Raw genomic sequence first — 27380 nt, forward strand, 5'->3', positions numbered from 1 at the left:
AGCAATGACTCCCGGTCCAGATAGGGCCGCAACTGGTGCACCAGGCGAACCTGGGCAAACGCCCCCCTCACCACAGCTGAAAGATGGTTCTCTAATGTGAGCTGTGGATCGAGGAGGACGGCCAAGTTGCGGACCCTCTCTGAGGGGGTCAATAACTCCCTCCCCCCAGGGTGATGGACGGAAAGATGGAATTGTCCTTGGGAGGCAAAACCCACAGCCACTCCGTCTTATCAGGGTTGAGTTTGAGTCTGTTGTTGCAACCGTTCTTCGTATGTTTTAGCCTCCAATCCCCTAATCTTTGCTGTTCTCTTCTGCAGTCTATCTGGAGCGCACGCCCCACAGGAGGGGGGGGGCAGTTTGATTTTTAATGGGGACAAATGGAACCTTGTTTAAACCAAATTAGTGGCCTTTTAGACTTCCTCCATGTGAGTAGTTCACTTTTTGAAAACTTTATGTCACGGGGATGGGGGGGGCATCAGGATTCTTCAGAGAGGGGCGGCATACAAATCTAATTTATTATTATTATTATTATTATTATTATTATTATTATTATTATTATTATTGGAGAGATGCTTAGGTAGGGCATGGCCAAAAAAAAAAGGTTGGGAACCACTGATCTAGAATGTTTCAGAAAGTCCTCAAGTTATGACCATGATTGAGCCTTGCAATGTGAGTTCCTCCTCTTTATTTTGAGTATCATCTTGCCAAATGGGCCAGATAGGAAAGATGACACAATGAGTTATTGCAATGCTACATTAATAAAATCTTGCAAATCTGAAAGTACAAATCTCCTTCCGCCCCATTTTAGAAATATAGAAGATTGACGGCAGAAAAAGACCTCATGGTCCATCTAGTCTGCCCTTATACTATTCCCTGTATTTTATCTTAGGATGGATCTATGTTTATCCCAGGCATGTTTAGATTCAGTTACTGTGGATTTACCAACCACGCCTGCTGGAAATTTGTTCCAAGGATCTACCACTCTTTCAGTAAAATAATATTTTCTCATGTTGTTTTTGATCTTTCCCCCAACTAACCTCAGATTGTATTCTTGTGTTCACTTTCCTATTAAAAACCTGAAATGGTTGCTGACCATTTTACACCCTGAAAAGTTAGGGAGGGTCCCACCTGACCTTCTTTGTTCACCCTTTATACAACTGTGGGCTATATCCTCCCTTATCTGACTGTTGTCTCTTCTGACCATTCCCACATGCCCTTTGACTGAGGTCCTCTGTTCCATCTTTTCCAGGAAGTTGATGGACAAGCAAACTTTCTGTTCCTCGCAAACCACCAGCAACATTTCACGATACGCTGCTGCTATTTACAAAAGAGGTGAGTGTTATACCCAGCCATGGTGGTTTCCCAAAAGACGTCATTGAGCCTCAACTCCATCATCTCGAGAGCTGCCTTTGTTTTAGAGCAGGGCGTCTCCCCTCACCAACTTTTTTAAAAAATAAACTTTATTGATTTTCCATAAAAATTGACAAACATACATACATACAAACAAACAAACAAACACACAAACAAACGTACAAACAAACACTTAACATAAAGTAGGGGTTACAATTCCCCCTCTTGTCATAGAAGTCAAATTTCCTTACAGAAAAAAGAATACAGAAAAAAGAATGATTTAGCGTTACTAGATAAATGGTCAAAGCAATGGAAACTGCAGTTTAATGTTTCCAAATGTAAAATAATGCACTTGGGGAAAAGGAATCCTAAATCTGAGTATTGCATTGGCAGTTCTGTGTTAGCAAAAACTTCAGAAGAGAAGGATTTAGGGGTAGTGATTTCTGACAGTCTCAAAATGGGTGAGCAGTGTGGTCGGGCAGTAGGAAAGGCAAGTAGGATGCTTGGCTGCATAGCTAGAGGTATAACAAGCAGGAAGAGGGAGATTGTGATCCCCTTATATAGAGCGCTGGTGAGACCACATTTGGAGTACTGTGTTCAGTTCTGGAGACCTCACCTACAAAAAGATATTGACAAAATTGAACGGGTCCAAAGACGGGCTACAAGAATGGTGGAAGGTCGGAAGTATAAAACGTATCAGGAAAGACTTAATGAACTCAATCTGTATAGTCTGGAAGACAGAAGGAAAAGGGGGGACATGATCGAAACATTTAAATATGTTAAAGGGTTAAATAGGGTTCAGGAGGGAAGTGTTTTTAACAGGAAAGTGAACACAAGAACAAGGGGACACAATCTGAAGTTAGTTGGGGGAAAGATCAAAGGCAACATGAGAAAGTATTATTTTACTGAAAGAGTAGTAGATCCTTGGAACAAACTTCCAGCAGACGTGGTTGGTAAATCCACAGTAACCGAATTTAAACATGCCTGGGATAAACATATATCCATTGTAAGATAAAATACAGGAAATAGTAAAAGGGCAGACTAGATGGACCATGAGGTCTTTTTCTGCCGTCAGTCTTCTATGTATCAATATCAAAATGCCACTTAAATAGTTGAGCTAGTTTCAAACTAGATTTTGATTTTCTTTCTCTCTTCCTTACTCCCATTCTTTTTCTTTCTCTTTTCCGTCCTCTCTTTTTTCTATCTGTTTCTCTCTCCTCCTCTCTTCCTCTCTCTCTCCTTCCCTCTCACTCTTTCCCTCTCGGCTTCTGGGCAGGTTTGGAAAACTCTGAGTTGATGATGATTTTTAAGTGAGCGATTGCTCACTGCTCAGCTTAGAGGGAACTATGCTTGCAATACTATTTCTTTTATTATTCTTTCTATCATTTTCCAATATAACTTTACTACAAATCCACCATTGATGGTAATATGAACCTATTTCTTTCTTACATTTCCAACACAGTGGGGATGTATTTGGAAACATTTTAGCAATTCTATTTGGTGGGAGATGCCACCTATAAAACATCTTAATTTGGTTTTCTTTTAGTGAAGCCGACTTTGTCATTTTCCAATTTGAAATCCTGTCATTTTCTCATGTTTCTATATCAATTTCTCTACCTATATTTTTACACCAGCTTATCATATTATCCTTTAAAGTCAAATCTATGTTTTTATATCCAATCATATATTTATATGCTTTCCCTATTAATTTAGTCTGGTTTGTAGTTAACAAATTGCCCAAAACAACTTTAAGATGTGTTTTCTTCAAGTCTCAGAATTCTCCAGCCAACATAGGTGGACTTCCAACTACCAGAATTCCCTAGCCAGCATAAGTGGACTTCAACTCCCAGAATTCCTCAACCAGCATGTATAGACTTCCTATTCTAGCCAGCAGTCCCACTGAGGAATTCTGGGAGTTGCAGTCTGCACATCTTAAAATTGTTGGCCTAGAAAAATGCTGTTTTAGATCCAGTCTCTGCTATTTCTCTTTTTTTTAAAAAAAACTGCTTTATTCTATCGCAGGGGAGCTTCACTTGACTCCGTTGCATGGAATCCTGCAAATGCGGCCAAGTTTTGCCTACCTGGACAAAGCAGATGCAAAATATCGAGAACGCGAAGCTGCTAACGAGCGTAAGTAGGACACCATCTTCTTATCTATATTTGGGCCTGAGAAGATTGCCAGTTTCTCTGTTCAGAATGGCTGGCTATGTTTTAACCAGGATTTATAGCCTTTACAGCAGTGTTTCCCAACCTTGGCAATTTGAAGATATTTGGACTTCAACTCCCAGAATTCCCCAGCCAGCAAATGCTGGCTGGGGAATTCTGGGAGTTGAAGTCCAGATATCTTCAAGTTGCCAAGGTTGGGAAACAGTGCTTTACAGTCTAGCTCTTAACACTTCTTCAGCCAGCATATACATATTTGAATGCCCAGAATTTCCAAGCCAGTTCCCAGAATTCCTCAGACTTTTTTTAAAATATATTTTTACTGATTTTTGATATTTACATCTTAATACTTTCTAATACAGTGGCGCCTCTACCTAAGAATGCCTCTACCTAACGAACCTTTCTAGATAAGAACCGGGTGTTCAAGATTTTTTTGCCTTTTCTCAAGAACCATTTTCTACTTACAAAGCCAACCCTCTAAAACTGTAACCGGGAAAGGCAGGGAGAAGCCTCCGTGAGGCCTCTAGGAATCTCCTGGGAGGAAACAGGGCCGGAAAAGGCAGGGACAAGCCTCTGTGGGCCTCTCTAGCAATCTCCTGGGAGGAAACAGGGCCAGAAAAGGCTGGGAGAAGCCTCCGTGGGGCCTCTCTAGGAATCTCCTGGGAGGAAACAGGGCCGGAAAAGGTGGGGAGAAGCCTCCATGGGGCCTTGATAGAAAATTGATATCTTATCCTCTGAAAAATATGCTAAGTGCTATTGCTAATCAGATTTCTACTGCAAACATTATCGGCATTCTAAATTCATCTAATTTCCTTTTATTGGGTAAAGCAGGCTATCTTCCTGTGGTTCCCTTGGCAGCTTTGATCATTCATCTAGGCTTATATATTTTCCCACAGGCAGCAACTGTTGGCTGTTAAGATTCTTTCTGTTTAATATCCTTTTTCTCTCTCACCACAGATGGGGATTCCTCCCAGGATGAGGCTGAGGAAGACGTCAAGCAAATCACGGTACGTCAAGATGTTCTGTTGACATCTGTCTAATAATAATAATAATAATTTATTAGATTTGTATGCCGCCCCTCTCCGAAGACTCGGGGCGGCTCACAACACGATAAAAACAGTATTATACAGGCACAAATCTAATATTAAAAAAAACTAAAAACCCTATCATAATTAAAAACCAAACAGCACATACATACCAAACATAAATTATAATAAGCCTGGGGGAAAGGTGTCTCAAATCCCCCATGCCTGGCGGTATAGGTGGGTCTTAAGTAGTTTATGGAAGTCAAGGAGGGTGGGAGCAGTTCTAATCTCTGGGGGGAGTTGATTCCAGAGGGCCGGGGCCGCCACAGAGAAGGCTCTTCCCCTGGGGCCTGCCAGACGACATTGTTTAGTCGACGGGACCCGGAGAAGGCCAACTCTGTGGGACTCTAACTCATATACAGGTGGTCCTCAGCTTAAAACTGTTTGTTTAGTGGCCATTCCAAACTGCAACTTAAGAAAAGTGATTTTTTTTGGACCTATCCTCGCATTCACAACTCTCGCAGTCACGTGAGCAAAATTCGGGTTCTTGGCAACCGGTTTGTACATGCGTAGTCCTTGTCGTACGACCACAATTTGTTTTGTTTTAGGGAAATGGCTTGCTATTTTTATCTCTCTCTCTTCAAGCCTGTGACATCTTTTTTATATGTGTGTGTGTGTATATGTGTCTACGGAGAGAGGCGGCATATAAATCTAATAAATAATAATAATAATAATAATAATAATAATAATAACAACAACAACAACAACATATTTTTGCTGATAATGAAAAGAAAGGGAGACCAGCAAAGATCTATTTCAAGCTATTTAGCTCTCATCAGCTAGCCATACCCTTACTGGGATTTGAACGTAGGTAGTCTGCCTGTAAGGCACTAGTTATAACCTCTAGACCGCAGATTCTCCTACTTTCAGCTTGTACCAGGGAAGAGATATGTTTTTTTTCCGTTGAATCACCCTGGTATACCCAAATAGGTGGGGGGAGCATACTGCTTCCTTTTTTGCCTCTCGGCCCCTCCAGGGACTACATCCATGGCAGTTAATTTTTTATAGCTGACAAACTATATTCTATATGTGTAATATATTTGTGCTGATAATGAAAAGGAAGGGAGACTAGTATAGATCAAGCTGTTTTGCTCTCATCAGCTAGCCATGCCCTTACTGGGATTTGAACCTGGGGGGAGTATGCTCACAGTCACTCATGCCCTCATCACCTCGAGACTCGACTACTGTAACGCTCTCTACATGGGGCTACCTTTGAAAAGTGTTCGGAAACTTCAGATCGTGCAGAATGCAGCTGCGAGAGCAATCATGGGCTTCCCCAAATATGCCCATGTTACACCAACACTCCGCAGTATGCATTGGTTGCCGATCAGTTTCCGGTCACACTTCAAAGTGTTGGTTATGACCTATAAAGCCCTTCATGGCACCGGACCAGATTATCTCAGGGACCGCCTTCTGCTGCACGAATCCCAGCAACCAATTAGGTCCCACAGAGTGGGCCTTCTCCGGGTCCCGTCAACTAAACAATGTTGTTTGGCGGGGCCCAGGGGAAGAGCCTTCTCTGTGGCGGCCCCGGCCCTCTGGAACCAACTCCCCCCGGAGATTAGAATTGCCCCCACCCTCCTCGCCTTTCATAAACTCCTTAAAACCCACCTCTGCCGTCAAGCGTGGGGGAACTGAAACATCTCTCCCTGCCTATGTAGTTTTAGTGCATGGTATGTTTGTTTGTATGTATGTTTGGTTTTACAATAAGGGTTTTTTAGTTGTTTTAGTATTGGATTTACATGCTGTTTTTATTATTGTTGTTAGCCGCCGCGAGTCTATGGAGAGGGGCGGCATACAAATCCAATAAATAAAATAAAATAAATAAATAAATAACCTCTAGACCACAGGCTCTCCTCCTCTCACCTTGTACCAGGGAAGAGTAATATATTTTTTGAGGAATCCTCAATCTGAGTATTGTATTGGCAGTTCTGTGTTAGCAAATACTTCAGAAGAAAAGGATTTAGGGGTAGTGATTTCTGACAGTCTCAAAATGGGTGAACAGTGCAGTCAGGCGGTAGGGAAAGCAAGTAGGATGCTTGGCTGCATAGCTGGAGGTATAACAAGCAGGAAGAGGGAGATTGTGATCCCGCTGTATAGAGTGCTGGTGAGACCACATTTGGAATACTGTGTTCAGTTCTGGAGACCTAACCTACAAAAAGATATTGACAAAATTGAACGGGTCCAAAGACGGGCTACAAGAATGGTGGAAGGTCTTAAGCATAAAATGTATCAGGAAAGACTTAATGAACTCAGTCTGTATAGTCTGGAGGACAGAAGTAAAAGGGGGGACATGATTGAAACATTTAAATATGTTAAAGGGTTAAATAAGGTTCAGGAGGGAAGTGTTTTTAATAGGAAAGTGAACACAAGAACAAGGGGACACAATCTGAAGTTAGTTGGGGGAAAGATCAAAGGCAACATGAGAAAATATTATTTTACTGAAAGAGTAGTAGATCCTTGGAACAAACTTCCAGCAGACGTGGTAGATAAATCCACAGTAACTGAATTTAAAGATGCCTGGGATAAACATAGATCCATCTGAAGATAAAATACAGAAAATAGTATAAGGGCAGACTAGATGGACCATGAGGTCTTTTTCTGCCGTCAGACATCTATGTATCTATGTTTCTATGAAACAAACTATAAACAGCCACATCAATACCAGTTAAGGGCAGACTAGATGGACCATGAGGTCCTTTTGTGCCGTCAGACTTCTATGTTTCTATGTTTCCCCGTCAGATCACCCTGGTATACCTCTGGAGGGGCCGAGAAGGAAAAAGGAAGCATATTTGGGTATACCAGGGTGATTCCACAGGAAAACAACAACATAACTCTGTTAAGACAAAGGAGATGTCGGGTCTGTGAAAGAGGAGGTCTTCGCCCATTCCCATCCCATTGGGAATTTTGATCGCATCCCATAAATAACAGGAAGGTCTCTTTTCAGGTGAGGTTCTCCAGGCCAGAATCAGAGCAGGCCCGCCAGCGGCGAGTTCAGTCTTACGAATTCCTGCAGAAAAGACAAGCAGAGGAGCACTGGGTTCACCTCCATTATTATGGTTTGAAGGTAGGTTTCCGGGACTGTGTTTCCGCAACTCGTGTGTATTACATCGGCAGAAATGGTCTGGTAGCTCAGTGTTTTTCAACCAGTGTGCCGTGGCACACTAGTGTGCCGTGAGACATGGTCAGGTGTGCCGCGAAGCTCAGAGAGAGAAAGAAAACAAGAGAGAGAGAAAGAAAGAGAGAGAGAGAGAAAGAAAGAAAGAGAGAGAGGGAAAGCAAGCAACAGAGATAGAGAGAGAAAACAAGAGAGAGAAAGAAAGAAAGAGAGAGAGAAAGCAAGAAAGAGAAAAAGAAAGAACGAGACAGAAAGAAAGCAAGAGAGAAAGAGAACAAGAGAGAGAAAGAAAGCAAGAGAGAGAAAGAAGGAGGGAAGGTGGGAGAGAGAAAGACAGAGGGAGGGACGGAGAGAGAAAGAGCAAAAAAGAAGGAAGGAAGAGAGAAAGAAAGAGGGATGGAGAGAGAGAGAAAAGAGAAAGGGAGAGAAATAGGAAGGGAAAGGGGAATAGAGCGAAAGGGAGGAGGAGAGAGAGGGAGAATTTTTTTGTCCAAACTTTTTTTAGTGCCCCCCCTCAATGTGCCCCATGGTTTTGTAAATGTAAATAATGTGCCGCGGCTCAAAAAAGATTGAAAATCACTGTGCTAGCTGACTAAATTTTCCCTCCTACAATTTTATAAAAGCTGATGTTAGGAGATTTTAGTTCTCCAGATCTTCCCTTGTGAGAATTGCCAAAAATATGACAACTTCTTGACAGTTGATTACAGAGGTGTCAGTTCCAAAATAAGTCCATGATCCTTTCCCTTTCCTTCCCTTTCCTCCTTTCCTTTCCTTTTGTTTCCTTGCCTTTCTTCCCCTTCCTCCTTTCTATTCCTCCTTCCCTTTCTTTCTCCTCTCCTCCCTTCCTTTTCCTCCTTTCCTCCTTTCCTTTCCTTTTGTTTCCTTTCATTTCTTCCCCTTCCTCCTTTCCATTCCTCCTTTCCCTTTCCTTTCCTTCCCTTTCCTCCTTTCCTTTCCTCCTTTCCCTTTCCTTTCCTTCCCTTTCCTCCTTTCCTTTCCTTTCCTTTTGTTTCCTTTCTTTCCCTTCTCTTCCCCTTCCTCCTTTCCATTCCTCCTTTCCCTTCCCTTGCCTTCCCTTTCTTTCTCCTCTCATTCTCTCTTTCCTTTCCCTTCTCTTTCTTTCTCCTCTCCTTCTCCCTTTCCTTCCCTTCCTTTTCCTCCTTTCCTTTCCTTTCTTTCTCCTCTCCTCCTCCCTTTTCCTCCTTTCCCTTTCCTTTCCTTTCTTCCCCTTCCTTTCTTCCCCTTCCTCCTTTCCATTCCTCCTTCCCTTTCTTTCTCCTCCCTTCCTTTTCCTCCTTTCCCTTTCCTTTCCTTTTGTTTCCTTTCATTTCTTCCCCTTCCTCCTTTCCATTCCTCCTTTCCCTGTCCTTTCCTTCCCTTTCCTCCTTTCCTTCCCTTTCCTTGTTTCCTTTCTTTCCCTTCTCTTCCACTTCCTCCTTTCCATTCCTCCTTTCCCTTCCCTTGCCTTCCCTTTCTTTCTCCTTTCATTCTCTCTTTCCTTTCCCTTCTCTTTCTTTCTCCTCTCCTTCTTCTCCCTTTCCTTCCCTTCCTTTTCCTCCTTTCCTTTCCTTTCTTTCTCCTCTCCTCCCTTTTCCTCCTTTCCCTTTCCTTTCCTTTCTTCCCCTTTCTCCTTTCCATTCCTCCTTTCCTTTCCTTTTGTTTCCTTTCTTTCCCTTCTCTTCCCCTTCCTGCTTTCCATTCCTCCTTTCCCTTCCCTTGCCTTCCCTTTCTTTCTCCTTTCATTCTCTCTTTCCTTTCCCTTCTCTTTCTTTCTCCTCTCCTTCTTCTCCCTTTCCTTCCCTTCCTTTTCTCCTTTCCTTTCCTTTCTTTCTCCTCTCCTCCTCCCTTTTCCTCCTTTCCCTTCCCTTTCCTTTCTTCCCCTTCCTTTCTTCCCCTTCCTCCTTTCCATTCCTCCTTCCCTTTCTTTCTCCTCCCTTCCTTTTCCTCCTTTCCCTTTCCTTTCCTTTTGTTTCCTTTCATTTCTTCCCCTTCCTCCTTTCCATTCCTCCTTTCCCTGTCCTTTCCTTCCCTTTCCTCCTTTCCTTCCCTTTCCTTTTGTTTCCTTTCTTTCCCTTCTCTTCCCCTTCCTCCTTTCCATTCCTCCTTTCCTTTCCTTTTGTTTCCTTTCTTTCCCTTCTCTTCCCCTTCCTGCTTTCCATTCCTCCTTTCCCTTCCCTTGCCTTCCCTTTCTTTCTCCTTTCATTCTCTCTTTCCTTTCCCTTCTCTTTCTTTCTCCTCTCCTTCTTCTCCCTTTCCTTCCCTTCCTTCTCTCCTTTCCTTTCCTTTCTTTCTCCTCTCCTCCTCCCTTTTCCTCCTTTCCCTTTCCTTTCCTTTCTTCCCCTTCCTCCTTTCCATTCCTCCTTTCCTTTCCTTTTGTTTCCTTTCTTTCCCTTCTCTTCCCCTTCCTCCTTTCCATTCCTCCTTTCCCTTCCCTTCCCTTGCCTTCCCTTTCTTTCTCCTCTCATTCTCTCTTTCCTTTCCCTTCTCTTTCTTTCTCCTCTCCTTCTTCTCCCTTTCCTTCCCTTCCTTTTCCTCCTTCCCTTTCTTTCTCCTCTCCTCCTCCCTTTTCCTCCTTTCCCTTCCCTTTCCTTTCTTCCCCTTCCTTTCTTCCCCTTCCTCCTTTCCATTCCTCCTTCCCTTTCTTTCTCCTCCCTTCCTTTTCCTCCTTTCCCTTTCCTTTCCTTTCCTTTTGTTTCCTTTCATTTCTTCCCCTTCCTCCTTTCCATTCCTCCTTTCCCTTCCCTTCCCTTGCCTTCCCTTTCTTTCTCCTCTCATTCTCTCTTTCCTTTCCCTTCTCTTTCTTTCTCCTCTCCTTCTTCTCCCTTTCCTTCCCTTCCTTTTCCTCCTTCCCTTTCTTTCTCCTCTCCTCCTCCCTTTTCCTCCTTTCCCTTCCCTTTCCTTTCTTCCCCTTCCTTTCTTCCCCTTCCTCCTTTCCATTCCTCCTTCCCTTTCTTTCTCCTCCCTTCCTTTTCCTCCTTTCCCTTTCCTTTCCTTTCCTTTTGTTTCCTTTCATTTCTTCCCCTTCCTCCTTTCCATTCCTCCTTTCCCTGTCCTTTCCTTCCCTTTCCTCCTTTCCTTCCCTTTCCTTTTGTTTCCTTTCTTTCCCTTCTCTTCCCCTTCCTCCTTTCCATTCCTCCTTTCCCTTCCCTTGCCTTCCCTTTCTTTCTCCTTTCATTCTCTCTTTCCTTTCCCTTCTCTTTCTTTCTCCTCTCCTTCTTCTCCCTTTCCTTCCCTTCCTTTTCCTCCTTTCCTTTCTTTCTCCTCTCCTCCTCCCTTTTCTTTCCCCCTTCCTCTCTTCTTCCCTTCCCCTTCCTAAAACTCTTTGTTATTTTTTCCCGAAGAGGAAAAGAACTAATTTAAGCTTAGCTTCTGCCTGTATGTTTTCATGCCATAGTCCTGAAATGTTGGCGGGTCAAAGTCGGTGGGCTCCACGGTTCTTTCTCTTCTTTTTCTCCTAGGACAGCCGTTCTGAGCACGAGCGCCAGTATTTATTCAGCCAAGGTCACAGCATGGCTGGGAACACCGAATTAATTAAATCGCCAAGGTGAGGAAAGGGGAGAAAAGGAAAAAAAATGGAAACCCATTTTTCCCCCCAACCAAAGTTAGGCTGTTATGGACGAGATGCAAAGATGCTGAACCACCATTCCTCTTGCAAGATTGTTGTCGATATTGTTGCTTAGAAAAACGCAGGACCAGATTCGTCACATTTTATGCGTTTGATTGGCTGGGATTTCTTTTAGATCAGGGGTCCCCAACCACCGGGCCGCGGACCAGTACCGGGCCGCGGGGCATGTTGCACCGGTCCGTGGAGTCAGCAGCTGCCGGCCCTCATGCCGCCACCCCCCTCCCCCCAGCGCTTCGCCTCCCGCTGGGCAAGAGGCCTCAGGAGGCAGGTTCTGCCGGCCACAGGACGATGGACGGGACAGAGGGGCGGGAAGGACCGAGAGGCTCATGCCTCTTTTGGCTTCTGCCGCGGGGCGCTTTTGCGTTTTTGGCTGGGGAGAGGCAGGAGGGCCAGCCTGACCCCCTCTCTCCAGCGCTTAGCTCCCGCTGGGCAAGAGGGCTTGGGAGGCAGATTCTGCCAGCCATAGAGCGATGGCAGTAAAGAGGGGTGGGGAGGACCAGCACCCCCATGCTTAATCCCGCCCCCAACCACTCCCACCGGGCCATAGAAAAATTGTCTTGCTGAAACTGGTCCCTGGTGGAAAAAACGTTGGGGACCACTGTTTTAGATGACCAAGCCAGCTCCCTTCTACGGGTTTCTAATGACAATTTGGAGGGAATTGAGGGAAACCCATATTCTTCCTCTTTCTCTCTCCACAGTGAATACTTGATGATGCTGGTTCCACCGAGCATAGAAGAAGAAAAGTAAGTAGCTTAGTTCTAGGGAGATTCTCCCATCATCCAGGTCCCAAATGTGTTTTTTTCCAGCCCTAAGTCTTTGCAGGCTTCTTTTCATTGCTACTCCCTCCCAAGATAGTTTTTTAAGCTCTAACAAGGTGCTAATGAGATTCCACGGCTTGCAGGATTTTTTCATTGCTACTCCGAATAAGTTTCTTTCCAGCCCCAAGTCTTTGCAGGCTTGTTTTCATTGCTACTCCCTCCCAAGATAGTTTTTCCAGCCCTAACAAGGTGCTAATGAGATTCCACGGCTTGCAGGATTTTTTCATTGCTACTCCGAATAAGTTTTTTCCAGCCCCAAGTCTTTGCAGGCTTGTTTTCATTGCTACTCCCTCCCAAGATAGTTTTTTCAGCCCTAACAAGGTGCTAATGAGATTCCATGGCTTGCAGGATTTTTTCATTGCTACTCCGAATAAGTTTTTTTCCAGCCCCAAGTCTTTGCAGGCTTGTTTTCATTGCTACTCCCTCCGAAAAAGATTTTTAAGCCCTAACCAGGGGATAAAACAATGTGCTAACCAGATGAATACCTGGTAGACAGATCCCCCCCCCCCCCCCCTGTTTTCCTCCCCCAAAACTAAGCTGCGTCTTATATTTCGAAAAATATGGTACAGTATTTTCCGGAGTATACTTTTATATAAATATTATATAAATATATATAAAAGTATACTCCGGAAAATACTGTACCATATATTGGGTGTGAATGTTGGCTTGCAGTTTAACCTTCTCTCCATGCTAGAGAATGGACCAGGCTCGAATCCTTCCAGGTTTGCATCTGCAGAGAATTCTTATTGGTTGAATTTACATAGAAACACTAGGCTGAGAAGTTTAAAATATAGTTTGAGGATGCCACCGCAAGCCTGCATTTTAATGGGTGTTTTTATTTTATGTACAGGGAAAAACCGGTAGCGCCAAGCAATGTGCTGCCTATGGCTCAGTTGCGAACACTCCCTTTGGCTGACCAGATAAAGATTTTGCTGAAAAATGGTATGTTCTCTTATTTCTTGCTAAAAAGGTTTTTTACTCACTTTGTCGAGCAAAGTGGGTGTAAGTGAGTGGCAAAAGCTTGTAGGGTTCAGGGACTGCCCTGTTCCTCTTAACAACATTTGTTCCTACCTTTGCAGGTGGGGAGTTTTCCCCACTTCTAGTCCATCTGAACAAGTGATCTCTGAGTGGTCTCCCCTCCAAACTAAGAAGCTTTTGTTGATAATGGTTCCTCCCGATTGGGGCCCGTAGTGAATTCTGGGTAGCAATCTTAGCACCTGGATTTGATCACATTTGGAATACTGTGTTCAGTTCTGGAGACCTCACCTACAAAAAGATATTGGTAAAATTGAACGGGTCCAAAGACGGGCTACAAAAATGGTGGAAGGTCTTAAGTGTAAAACCTATCAGGGAAGACTTCATGAACAGGACAGAAGAGAAAGGGGGGACATATGCCTCAACCACATAAGTTTGTCTGTGCCTCAATCTGTATAGTCTGGAGGGCAGAAGGAAAAGGGGGGACATATCGAAATCTTTAAATATGTTAAATGGTTAAATAAGGTCCAGGAGGGAAGTGTTTTTAATAGGAAAGTGAACACAAGAACAAGGGGACACAATCTGAAGTTAGTTGGGGGAAAGATCAGAAGCATCGCGAGAAAATATTATTTTACTGAAAGAATAGTAGATGCTTGGAACAAACTTCCAGCAGACATGGTTGGTAAATCCGCAGTAACTGAATTTAAACATGCCATCTGAAGATAAAATACAGGAAATAATATAAGGGCAGACTAGATGGGCCATGAGGTCTTTTTCTGCCGTCAATCTTCTATGTTTCTATGATCAGCCCTTCCTGTTGCTCTCCAATTTCCCCGTTTCAGGGGGTGGGGCTTCTAGCTGGCTGGGCATGATGGGTCCCTGATTTTTTTCCTTCTCCCTGAACAGTGAAAGTCATCGCTTTTGCCAGTTTGATGAGCCTCCTGACCTCTGGGACGGATCCGACTGCAGCTTTGCGAAGCATCCAGCAGGTGGCGCTGCTAGTCCAAGGAAACTGGGTGGTGAAAAGGTGAAAAAAATATATCGGTTTTATTTGATCGCGTGCCGCTAATTGCAGATTGGCCCGCCCGATCCTAAATTTCCAACAATGAGAGGCCTTGTGCTTTCTGGTTGCTATCGAGTTACAACTAATGACACTTGCCTGTCACAATTGTAACCTATGGTGTGGTCATATATTTATTTTATTTATTTATTTATTTTATTTATTTATTTTGTCCAATACACAATAAATATTGAAGAGGATAGATATGAAGTATTATATATAAAGAAAAGATGTGAAAGTAGAGGAGACGATATATGAAAGGAAGAGAAGATATATGATATATGGGATAAGGAGAGACAGGCTAATGCACTTATGTATGCCCCTTACTGACCTCTTAGGAACCTGGAGAGGTCAATCGTGGAGAGTCTAAGGGAGAAATGTTGGGGGTTAGGGGTTGACACAACTGAGTCCGGTAATGAGTTCCACACTTCAACAACTCGATTGCTAAAGTCATATTTTTTACAGTCAAGCTTGGAGTGATTAATATTAATATCAGGTCATCAATGTAAGCAACCTGTTTCCATGACTTTGTTTGCATTAGTCATTAAGAAATTGCAAATTTTATTCATTTATTTTTATTTATTTATATTTTGTCAAACAATTACAGGATGATAATTTGTACAAATAAAACATTAAATAAGTAATGATAGAAAGTAATAATAGAAGGCAATAGAACAGTAGGACAGGGACGGTAGGCACAATGGTGCGCTTATGCACGCCCCTTACAGACCTTTTAGAAAGGGGGAGAGGTCAATTGTAGATAATTCTAAGGTTAAAGGTTTTGGGGTTAGTAGGAGTAGAAACCCCAGAGTCAGGTAGTGCATTCCAGGCGTTGATTACACTATTGCTGAAGTCGTATTTTTTGCAGTCTAGTTTCGAGTGGTTGACATTTAGTTTAAATCTATTTTGTGCTCGTGTGTTGTTGCAGTTGAAGGTGACGTAGGACATTTTTGGTATATGATTTTATGAACTATAGTTAAGTCAGAACGGAGGTGATGGAGTTGTAAGTTGTCTAATCGGAGAATTTCAAGTCTGGCAGAGTAAAGTATTTTGTTGTGAGAAGAGGAGTGAAGGACTCTTCTTGTGAAATATTTCTGGACTCTCTCAATTGTGTTGATGTCAGATATGCAGTGTGGGTTCCATACAGGTGAGCTGTATTCTAGGATTGGCCTGACAAATGTCAATTTGTTGCTAAGCAAACCCATGGGAGCTGACTACCAGAACTTCAACTCTATGTTGTAAGCTCTCATCAAGTAGGTCTATAATAACTTCAGCTCAGAGTAGTGGAGGTGGCTGCTCCTCTGGATAATTGTACAAGAGACTGTGCTTCTTGCCCTTTAGTGAAGATTGCCACGTCTCATTCTTTATCAGCGGAGAATTGAAATTAACATTAAATCATTTGTAACAATTCAATAGCATTAAGTGCTAAACTAGTGGAGTATGTGACCAGAGAATTGGCTTTTTCTACAGTGATTAACAAAGAAAACCAATGGCCTTTTAACCTATTTCTTTAATCATGAATAATATTGCATGTGAGAAGGACTTATGGCTTCATTTATATTTTAAATGAGATCATTATTTAATAACTTATGCAGTGGTCCCTCGATTTTCACGGGTTCGAAATTCGCAAAACGTCTATACCATGGTTTTTCAAAAATATTAATTAAAAAATACTTTGCGTTTCCCCCCCTATACCACGGTTTTTCCTGCCCGATGACATCATATGTCATCGCCAAACTTTCATCCACCTTTAATAAATATTCTTTTAATAAACTGTAATAAATAAACATGGTGAGTAATAATCTAAATGGTTGCTAAGGGAATGGGAAATTGCAATTTAGGGGTTTAAAGTGTTAAGGGAAGGCTTGTGATACTGTTCACAGCCAAAAATAGTGTATTTACTTCCACATCTCTACTTCGCGGAAATTCGACTTTCGCGTGCGGTCTCGGAACGCATCCCCCGTGAAAATTGAGGGAACACTGTACACCTTATTGGAACGAGACATTTTTTGTAGCTCTTTGTATTTTGTGGTAGATCAAGCTGTATTTCTTCACAATTGCAAATCCATTTCTTTTTAATTAGTAGATACCTGGATACTATGATATATAACTGCTTCACTACTTCAATATATTCATCTTATACTCCATGGTGGTAGAATAAATGATAAATTACACATTAAAAAAAAATAACTTTGAATGGTTGCAGATTTTGGGCTCAATTGTTACAAGTCAAAAACTACCTACATTGCAATCAATTGGACTGGATTTTTTGCACTGAGAGGTCGATTGAGCGCTGTAGCTAATAAATGTTTATCTTTCCCCCACAAAACAGTGACATCCTTTACCCCAAAGATACCTCCAGCCCGCACAGTGGCGTCCCAGCTGAGGTCCTCTGCCGAGGAAGGGATTTTGTGGTGAGTACCAAAACACCCAACCAAGAGAGCATTTTGTTTTCGCAAATGTTCCTTCTGCAATAAGAGCTTGATGTCCATTAAGTGTTCGGAAACTTCAGATCGTGCAGAATGCAGCTGCGAGAGCAATCATGGGCTTCCCTAGGTATGCCCATGTCACACCAACACTCCGCAGTCTGCATTGGTTGCCGATCAGTTTCCGGTCACAATTCAAAGTGTTGGTTATGACCTATAAAGCCCTTCATGGCACCGGACCAGATTATCTCTGGGACCGCCTTCTGCCGCACAAATACCAGCGACCGGTTAGGTCCCACAGAGTGGGCCTTCTCCAGGTCCCGTCGACTAAGCAATGTCGTTTGGCGGGACCCAGGGGAAGAGCCTTCTCTGTGGCGGCCCCGACCCTCTGGAACCAGCTCCCCCCAGATATCAGAGTTGCCCCCACCCTCCTTGCCTTTCGCAAGCTCCTTAAAACCCACCTCTATCATCAGGCATGGGGGAATTGAGACTTTCCCTTCCCCCTAGGCTTATAGAATTTATACATGGTATTTTTGTATGTATGAGTGGTTTTTTAAATTGGGGTTTTTTAAATTGTTTTTAATATTAGATTTGTTTACATTGTCTTTTTATATTGTTGTTAGCCGCCCTGAGTCTTCAGAGAGGGGCGGCATACAAATCTAATAAATAAATAAATTATATTAAGTCTGTTATATTTGGATGCTTGGGTGATTTCAAATTAGGATCTAGGTTTTTGCAGGCAAGAGGCTGACTCCTTGTAAACTGCTTGGAGGGGGCTGTAAAATTAATTGTTTGGAGATTGGTGGAGACAATAGGCAGACTTTGTAAACTGCTTACAGGGGGGCTGTAAAAGCATTGTGAAGCAGTATATAAGTCTGCTTTACCAGGGATAGGTAAAAGAAGACAAATTGTCCTTTGAGTACATTATAACATGGGCATAAAAGCATTCACCAGATTAAAACATATCTTCCTTTTTTTCCCCCAGATATGGAAGTTCACGCAGGATCGCTGGGTGATACGGAAGGAGGTTGCTGCTGTAACCAAAGTAAGTTTCTTTCTAAACTTTTGTTTTTCAATTCAGGCTAGGCAAGGAATCTCCAAACCTGGCAACTGTTCAAGACTTGTGGACTTCAACTCCCAGAATTCCTCAGGCCAGCAGAGTTGGCTGAGGAATCCTGGGAGTTGAAATCGGTAAGTCTTAAAAGTTGTCAGGTTTGGAGACTCCTGCTGGGGGTGACCAGGCTGAAGAGAAGAACCAGGGGAGACAGGATAGCAGTCTTCCAAAATTTGAGGGGCTGCCACAGAGAGGAAGAAGAGGGGGGTCAAGCTGTTTTCCAAGCCACCTGAAGGCCAGGTAAGGAATAATGGATGGAAACTAATCAAGGAGAGATTCAACCTGGAAATAAGGAAAAATTTTCTGACAGTGAGAGCAAACAACTAACAGAAGAAGTTGCCTTCAGAAGTTGTGGGACAGTGACCGATTAGGTCCCACAGAGTCTGCCTTCTCCAGGTCCTATCGACAAAGCAGTGCCGTCTGGCAGGACCCAGGGGAAGGGCCTTCTCTGTGGTGGCCCCGGCCCCCTGGAATCAACTCCCCCCTCCCGGAGATTAGGACTGCCCCCACCTTCCTTGCCTTTCGCAAACTCCTAAAAACTCACCTTTGTCGCCAGGCATGGAAGAATTGATTCCCCTCGGCTGCTCCGTTTTATGTGTGGTTTGTTTGGGTTGTATGAGTGTTTTTAATAGGAAAGTGTAACACAAGAACAAGGGGACCCAATCTGAAGTTAGTTGGGGGAAAGATCAAAAGCAACATGAGAAAATATTATTTTACTGAAAGGGTAGTAGATCCTTGAAACAAACTTCCAGCAGACATGGTTGGTAAATCCACAGTAACTGAATTTAAACATGCCTGGGATAAACATAGATCCATCCTAAGTTAAAATACAGAAAATAGTATAAGGGCAGACTAGATGGATCATGAGGTCTTTTTCTGCTGTCAGTCTTCTATGTTTCTATGAGTGTTTTTAATCAAGGGTTTTTAACTGTTTTGCTTTTTAATCATTTTATTTGTATTTTGTATTTCTGTTGCGAACCGCTACGAGTCTTCAGAGAGGGGCGGCATACAAATATAATAGATAGATAGATAGATAGATAGATAGATAGATAGATAGATAGATAGATAGATAATAGATGGAAGATAGATAGATGGATGGATGGATGGATAGATGGATAGATGGATAGATGGATAGATAGATAGATAGATAGATAATAGATGGAAGATAGATAGATAGATAGATAGATAGATAGATAGATAGATAGATAGATAATAGATGGAAGATAGATAGATAGATAGATAGATAGATAGATAGATAAATAGATAAATAGATAGATAGATAATAGATGGAAGATAGAAAGATAGATAGAAAGAAAGATAGATAGATAGATAGATAATAATAAACAATCAATCAATCAATCAATCAATCAATCAACCATAGCTACTTTTAGGGTAACTCACTTGCACCGTAAGCAGCAAAGATGGAAACCCACAAAGGCTCCTAAATTAGAAATTAACTTTCTCGCTCTACGGATCCTTGGCTTGCTCTCCTCGGAGTTAAATCTCTGCCTCTTACTATTAGCATGATGATAAAGAGTTAAAATTCTAAAGGTCACAGTATCCTCTTTCAAAGAGGATATGTGCAACCCGAAAAATGCAATCCCCTAAAATTCAGCAGATGATTTATTGTTATATTACTGCGGTCTTCGGTATGTGATTCGCACCCACGCCCCAATACTTGAGAACCAAACAAGCTTGTCCTTTTTCATATGCATATGTGTTTGTGTATGTACATGAATGCGTGCGTGCATATTTAAGCTCCCAAACAAGTGGTAGCAGGTTTCTTTCTTTGAAGAGAGTTTGCATCTATTAGGGTGTAGTCTCATCTCTCTGTTTTCTCTGGAAGACTACACCCCAAGCTGTGGGGTAGCCATTATTCCCATAAATGCAATTCTCTTCTCTGTGGGATTACAGTTAGTGCTTGTCTTATAACCATTTTTGTGTGTGTGTCTGTGAACATCCTCTCTATCTTCTCATGGTTATGCCAAAAGTCCTTTTCCCAGAAGACAAACTGAATTTCCTTGAGGTTTTCCCTTGAAAATGTTTTGGTATCCATGGCTAAAAACAAAATAAAAACATCAAAGTAAACCGAAGTAAATTTTTGTTTACTAATGAAGAAATTGCAATGACTGCTTGCCTCTTGTATTGGCAGTTCTGTGTTAGCAAAAACGTCAGAAGAAAAGGATTTAGGGCTAGTGATTTCTGACAAAATGGGTGAACAGTGCAGTCAGGCGGTAGGGAAAGCAAGTAGGATGCTTGGCTGCATAGCTAGACGTATAACAAGCAGGAAGAGGGAGATTATGATCCCGCTATATAGAGTGCTGGTGAGACCACATTTGGAATACTGTGTCCAGTTCTGGAGACCTCACCTACAAAAAGATATTGACAAAATTGAACGGGTCCAAAGAGGGGCTACAAGAATGGTGGAAGGTCTTAAGCACAAAACGTATCAGGAAAGACTTCATGAACTCCATCTGTAGAATCTGGAGGACAGAAGGAAAAGGGGGGACACGATCAAAACATTTAAATATGTTAAAGGGTTAAGGTCCAGGAGGGAAGTGTTTTTAATAGGAAAGTGAACCCAAGAACAAGGAGACACAATCTGAAGTTAGTTGGGGGAAAGATCAAAAGCAACATGAGAAAATATTATTTTACTGAAAGAGTAGTAGATCCTTGGAACAAACTTCCAGCAGATGTGGTAGATAAATCCACAGTAACTGAATTTGAACATGCCTGGGATAAACATAGATCCATCTTAAGATAAAATACAGAAAATAGTGTAAGGGCAGACTAGATGGACCATGAGGTCTTTTTCTGCCATCAGAGTTCTATGTTTCTATGTTTCTTTACTTCCTATGTACATCCTGTATAAGTAAGCAGATCTAAATGTACCGGTAATCAAAACGGATGAAATAGTAGTTGAAAACAAAATAGGAGAGTCAATCCATCGAATACAGAATGTAATAGCAATAGTTCATACAAAAACAGCAACATTCCCAGCGACCGATTAGGTCCCACAGAGTGGGTCTTCTCCGGGTCCGGTCAACTAAACAATGTCGGTTGGCGGGCCCCAGGGGAAGAGCCTTCTCTGTGGCGGCCCCGACTCTCTGGAACCAACTCCCCCCAGAGATTAGAACTGCCCCTAGTCTCCCTGCCTTCCGTAAGCTCCTTAAAACCCACCTTTGCCGTCAGGCATGGGGGTACTGAAACACCTCCCCCGGGCATGTACAATTTATGCATGGCATACAAATCTAAATAATAAAATAAATAAATAAATAAATTATAAAGTGTAAATATTTAGGAAAATACACTGCTCAAAAAAATAAAGGGAACACTCAAGGAACCCATCCTAGATCTGAATGAATGAAATATTCCCATGGAATACTTTGTTCTGTACAAAGTTGAATGTGCACAACAGCATGTGAAATTGATTGTCAATCAGTGTTGCTTCCTAAGGGGACAGTTTGATTTCACAGAAGTTTGATTTACTTGGAGTTATATTGTGTTGTTCAAAGTGTTCCCTTTATTTTTTTGAGCAGTGTATTATGGAAAGGCTGTAAATGAGCGTTGTTGTTGTTGTGTTTGTTTTCGATTTATGTGTATTTTGTACGTCTTTTTTTGTGTTTTTTAAAGGGGAAAAACATAATAAAGATTATTTTTTTAAAAAAAAAATGTTTTGTTTCTCATTCATTAGATTTGTATGCCTCCCCGAGTCTGTGGAGAGGGGCGGCATATAAATCTAATAAATACATAAACAAACAAACTAGCTAGCTAGCTAGCTAACTAACTAACTAACTGTTCTGTCTGGGTGCCCCCAGACTTCAACACCAACTGGAAAAAGCAGCCAGATACGCTGGTAAAAGCAAAAGCACTTTATAGTTTGAAAAATAAACACAGAGAAAAACCTGTTCTTCCCAACAGGCAGGCTATGAGACTTCACAGCAGAGTCCTGATGGCCAGACAATACAGCAGACTTCTTGCTGGCACACCCACCACTGTAGAGAATAAGACCCACACCTTTGTCCCCCAAGGTTTCAGTATTCAAAGTCACAAACCAGAATTCCAAGACGCCAAAGATCACAGCCAGGTCCCAGGACTCCCAAAGATAATACTCCACAAGCCAGGAAGGGTGGGTCTGCCTTTTCAGCCTTTCCAGAGAGCACCACACCCAAACCCAGCTGTTGCCTCTTTAGTGCTGAAAGTACCTGGCTAATTGTCCCCTTCGTTGTGTTGCTCTTCTCTGCCAGAGATCGATTATTGCTTGTGCATTTTCATCTAAGGAATCCAGGCTGCTTGCTGGAGAGAGCTCCCTCTCGGGGGACTCTGGCTGTCCTCCCTCAGCCTGAGATTCCTCCTCCCCGTCTGCCTGAACCTCCTGTTCCTCATCCTCCCCCTCTGAGCAGGAAGCCGGCAGAGGATCAGCCGTTCCCTGAGGGGCCTCAGACGGAATCACAACACTAACTAACTAACTAACTAACTAACTAACTAACCAACCAACCAACCAACCAACTTCTTCAATTCTAGGCCTATGGAGATTTCTCAGTTATAGGTCATAGTTGCCCCAAAGTTGCTTTTTCCATAAGGCCACTGGAATTTTCTTAATTTTTTTACCCCCTTGAAAATATTTTGCTTCTCAGCCAAGAACGGAAGAATCTTCTCTGATGAGAAGCAAAACGTTTTCAAGGAGGCAGCCAGTCATTTCGAAGGAAGTTAGGAATACCCAGATTGTTCAACCTTTGCTGCCTTCCATTTGTGAAAATGATTTTTTTCTTTTAAAAGAAGAAAAAAAAATCTGTTCTTTGCGCAGCTTGGTCCAGAAGATGTGAAGGACTTCCTGGAACACGTCTCTTTCTTGAGGATAAACCGAGGCTGGGAATTCAAGCTCCCTTATGACGAAGATTTTGTCAAGAAGCATCCCGATGTGGTGCAGAGGCAAAAAATGCTTTGGATGGGCATTCAAGCCAAGTAAGTACAGTGGAACCTCTACCTAAGAATGCCTCTACTTAAGAACTTTTCTAGATAAGAACCTGGTGTTCAAGATTTTTTTGCCTCTACTTAAGGTCCATTTTCTACTTAAGAAACCCGAGCCTGGAAAAATTTCCCAGGAAATTTGAGAGCGGCACGAACGCCCGGCCAGTTTCCTGCCATTCCCCCTTTAATCCCGGCCATCTCGGGCTTTTCTGGGCTGCCAGAGGAGCCTTTCGGTGGCGATTAAGGAGGCTTTGGCAGCCCAGAGCGAACGGAGCTTTTTCCTTTCTCTGGGCGCTTGGAACCACTTCACTGTGGTGACTCCCTTGCGCTGCCTCCATACTCCCGGCGCGAGGTTGCCTCCTGGAGCATCTGGGCATGGAAAGGCAAAAGAGGGCAGACTCACCTCACCTTCTTCCTTCAGCAGCGACTGTCCTCCTCTTCTTCCTCCTCCTCCCACCCAAATTCCAAGCTTTTATTTCTTTCCTAAGGGGTTTGCACGCATTATTTGCTTTTACATTGATTCCTATGGGAAAAATTTCTTCTACTTAAGAATGTTTCTACTTAAGAACCTGATCATGGAACGAATTAACTTCTTAAGTAGAGGTACCACTGTAATTCCTTTCCCTTTCCGTATTCACCCGTTCTCCACTTTCCTTTTCCTTCCCTTCCCATTCTTCCACTTCCATTCCTTCCTTTTCTCTTTCCTTTCTTTTCTTTTACTACGGAGATGGGCGTCACACAAATCCAATAAATTATTATTATTATTATTATTATTATTATTATTATTATTATTATTATTACCTCCTTTGCTTTCCCTTCCTTTCCCCTTTCTTTCTCTTATCATTCCCGTCTATTTTGTTTTCCTGGGATTGTACTTCTCCTGTGTGAGTCTGGGAAAACACACACATTTCCCTGTAAGAGATTAGCATAGCATTTAGACTTACATACCACTTCACAGTGCTTTGCAACCCTCTCTCAGTGGCTTACAGAGAGGAAGCATATTGGCCCCAACAATCTGGGTCCTCATTTTACCCACCTTGGAAGGATGGAAGGCTGAGTCAATCTGGAGCCTACTGAGATTCGATCTGCCAAACTACTTGCAGCCAGTGATCAGCAGAAGTAGCTTGCAGGACTGCACTCTAACCACTGAATAGGGGCTCTGAGAGGTGGGGTTTGCACCCCCCCAAAAAACACCTGTTCCGCTTGATATCTTCAAATCTCACCACTGGCTCAAGGTTGACTTAGCCTTCCATCCTTCCGAGGTGGGTGAAATGAGGACCCGGATTGTGGGGGCAATAGGCTGGCTCTGTTAAAAAGTGCTATTGCTAACATGTTGTAAGCCGCCCTGAGTCTAAGGAGAAGGGCGGCATAAAAATTGAATAAATAATAAATTGAATAAATAATATCCAAAGTGCTGCAGATGCTTGGTGACTGCTTACTGCGCCAGAGACGAATTTTCCTTTTCTCTTATTTTCAGGTTGGAAAAGGTATATAACCTGTCCAAAGACCACCTCACATCAAAGAAAGCAACAGCACAGCCAGGTAAGGGGTTTGAAGAACCAGAGACAGCTACGTAGCAGGAAGCAAGTGTTGCAGGGGCTGAACAATTCAAGAACTATACTGCTCAAAAAAATAAAGGGAACACTCAAAGAACCCATCCTAGATCTGAATGAATGAAACATTCTCATTGAATATTTTGCTCTGTACAAAGTTGAATGTGCACAACAGCAGGTGAGTCAGTGTTGCTTCCTAAGTGGACAGTTGTTTAAGTGTTCCCTTTATTTATTTATTTATTTATTTTTTTGAGCAGTTTATTTTTAATAAATGAAGTCATCAAAAGCAGTTCTTCTGCAATTTCCTATGTACTCTACATCTAGGTAGGACAAAGTTCTTCCCGTGATCTTGGCCAACCTAACCCTGGTTCTTGTTCTAACCAAGCTAACTGAACAACCAGGATCTTGGAGGACTAAGAATCTCCATAGATATTTAACCCCAGGTAGGTTCGACTACTGTGACGCTCTCTACATGGGGCTACCTTTGAAGAGTGTTTGGAAACTTCAGATCGTGCAGAATGCAGCTGGGAGAGCAATCATGGGCTTCCCCAGGTATGCCCATGTCACATCAACACTCCGCAGTCGGATTGGTTGCTGATCAGTTTCCGGTCACAATTCAAAGTGTTGGTTATGACCTATAAAGCCCTTCATGGCATCAGACCAAAATATCTCCAGGACCACCTTCTACTGCACGAATCCCACTGACCGATTGGGTCCCACAGAGTTGGCCTTCTCCAGGTCCCATCGACAAAACAATATCGTCTAGCAGGACCCAGGGGAAGAGCTTCTCTGTGGCGGCCCCGACCCTCTGGAATCAACTCCCCCTGGAGATCAGGACTGCCCTCACCCTCCTTGCCTTTGGCAAACTCTTGAAAACCCACCTCTGCCGCCAGGCATGGAGAAATTGATTCCCCCTGGCCATTCCATTTTATGTATGGTTTGTTTGGAGTGTATGACTGTTTTTATATTAAGGGTTTTAACTGTTTTTTAATCATTGGATTTGTACTGTGCTTTGCTGTTGTGAGCTACTCCAAGTCTTCCGAGAGGGGCGGCATACAAATCTAATAAATAATAATAACAACAATAATAATAACAACAAAAACAACCCTGGTTTTCCTTCTCATTTCCACAGCTGCTCCAGTGGTGATTTCCGGAGAGCAGAGGGTCAGCTTGGCCAAGGCCAAAGCCAACCAGAGCTACAGCCAGTTGGACCAAGACCACCGAAAGAGGAAAGCCGAGAGCCGGTTGGAGGAGTGTCCTCACCCAACGGGCCTCCTTGGGGTCCGTATCAAGGAGGAACCGGTCAGCGACGAGGAGCCGATGGAGACCTCTGTCCCCGAGAACCTCAACAATGGACTGGTCAACGGGATCCATTTGGAAGATAGCCTGGACTCCATCAATGGCCACATGCCCGTTCCAGAGAGGGTCACCGAGGAACTGCGAGCTTTTGTGGGGGCCACGTTTAAGAAACAATACGTCCTGACTCTAAATGAGCTTAAACGGTTATTTAACCTTCATCTGGCTAGTTTACCTCCTGGGAATCTTTTGTTCAGCGGGATTTCGGACAAAACGTTGCAAGACATGGTCTTGGACATAGGCTGCAAGCAGATCATGGTGCCTGTAAGTGGATCTCTTCTTCTGCAATTAACTTTTAGAAGTGAATCTTTCTACCACCTGTATTAAAGTCATAGTTAGAAACATAGAAGATTGACAGCAGAAAAAGACCTCCTGGTCCATCTAGTCTGCCCTTTTACTATTTCCTGTATTTTATCTTAGGATGGATATCTGTTTATCCCAGGCATGTTTAAATTCAGTTACTGAGGATTTACCAACCACGTCTGCTGGAAGTTTGTTCCAAGCATCTACTACTCTTTCAGTAAAACAATATTTTCTCACGTTGCTTCTGATCTTTCCCCCAACTCACCTCAGATTGTGCCCCCTTGTTCTTGTGTTCACTTTCCTATTAAAAACACTTCCCTCCTGAACCTTATTTAACTCTTTAACTTATTTAAATGTTTCGATCATGTCCCCCCTTTCCCTTCCCTATAATAATAACTATAAAAATAAAGAGTTGGAATTGACCTTGGAGGTTTTCTAGTCCAACCCCTTGGTTAGGCAGGACAAATACTTCAGACAAGTGGTTATCCAACATCTTCTTTAAAAACTTCTAGTATTGGACTATTCACAACTTCTGGTGGCAAGCTGTTCCACTGGTTAATTGTTCTGCCAGGAAATTTCTCCTTAGTTCTAAGTTGCTTCTCTCCTTGTTTAGTTTCCACCCATTGCTTCTTGTTCTATTCTCAGGTGCTTTGGAGAATAGGTTGACTCTCTCTCCTTTGTGGCAACCCCTGAGATATTGGAAGACTGCTATCATGTCTCCCCTGGTCCTTCTTTTCATCAAACTAGCCATGCCCAGTTCCTGCAACCGTTCTTCGTATGTTTTAGCCTCCAGTCCCCTAATCATCTTTGTTGCTCTTCTCTGCACTTTTTCTATACTCTCAACATCCTTTTTGCATCGTGGTGACCAAAACTGAATGCAGTATTCCAATTGTGGCCTTACCAAGTGGTATTAACACCTCACGTGATCTTGATTCTACCCCTCTGTTAATGCAGCCTAGAACTGTGTTGGCTATTTTGCTTCACCTGAGTAAAAGTAAACAGGGAGTAAACTTTAAGGCCGTATCAGCAGTAAAGACAATTTTGATTCTGAATCTAAGCTTTAGCGCACGCGAGTTTCCAAGATGGGAAACGTTTTCTTCAACTCCCTCGATTTTTGCGGGTTCAAACTTCGCGAAAAGTCTACGCCACGGTTTTTCAAAAACATTAATTATAAAATACTTCGTGGTTTTTTCCCCCTATACCACGGTTTTTCCCGCCGGATGACGTCATATGTCATCGCCAAACTTTCGTCCGCCTTTAATAAATATTTTTTTTAATAAACTTTAATAAATAAACATGGTGAGTAATAATCTAAATGGTTATTAAGGGAATGGGAAATTGTAATTTAGGGGTTTAAAGTGTTAAGGGAAGGCTTGTGATACTGTCCATAGCCAAAAATAGTGTATTTACTTCCGCATCTCCACTTTGCGGAAATTCGGCGGTCTCAGAACGCATCCCCCGCG

At 42.7% G+C, this 27380-nt stretch overlaps 1 protein-coding gene across 1 annotated transcript in view; it reads left to right on the forward strand.

The window, feature by feature from the left end:
- POLR3E (RNA polymerase III subunit E) overlaps positions 1-27380 on the forward strand; it is a 47912-nt gene that overhangs the window by 9327 nt on the left and 11205 nt on the right. Inside the window, exons 6-18 of the mRNA XM_070761201.1 lie at positions 1250-1332; positions 3373-3480; positions 4471-4520; positions 7546-7665; positions 11175-11260; positions 12040-12084; positions 13010-13101; positions 14041-14161; positions 16527-16608; positions 17606-17665; positions 22542-22699; positions 24183-24247; positions 25391-25878. Of these exons, the coding sequence (XP_070617302.1) occupies positions 1250-1332; positions 3373-3480; positions 4471-4520; positions 7546-7665; positions 11175-11260; positions 12040-12084; positions 13010-13101; positions 14041-14161; positions 16527-16608; positions 17606-17665; positions 22542-22699; positions 24183-24247; positions 25391-25878 (1558 nt within the window). The remainder of the gene's footprint in view (positions 1-1249; positions 1333-3372; positions 3481-4470; positions 4521-7545; positions 7666-11174; positions 11261-12039; positions 12085-13009; positions 13102-14040; positions 14162-16526; positions 16609-17605; positions 17666-22541; positions 22700-24182; positions 24248-25390; positions 25879-27380) is intronic.

The sequence above is a fragment of the Erythrolamprus reginae genome, chromosome 9 (genome assembly GCF_031021105.1).
Source record: "Erythrolamprus reginae isolate rEryReg1 chromosome 9, rEryReg1.hap1, whole genome shotgun sequence".
Classification (NCBI taxonomy): Eukaryota; Metazoa; Chordata; class Lepidosauria; order Squamata; family Dipsadidae; genus Erythrolamprus; species Erythrolamprus reginae.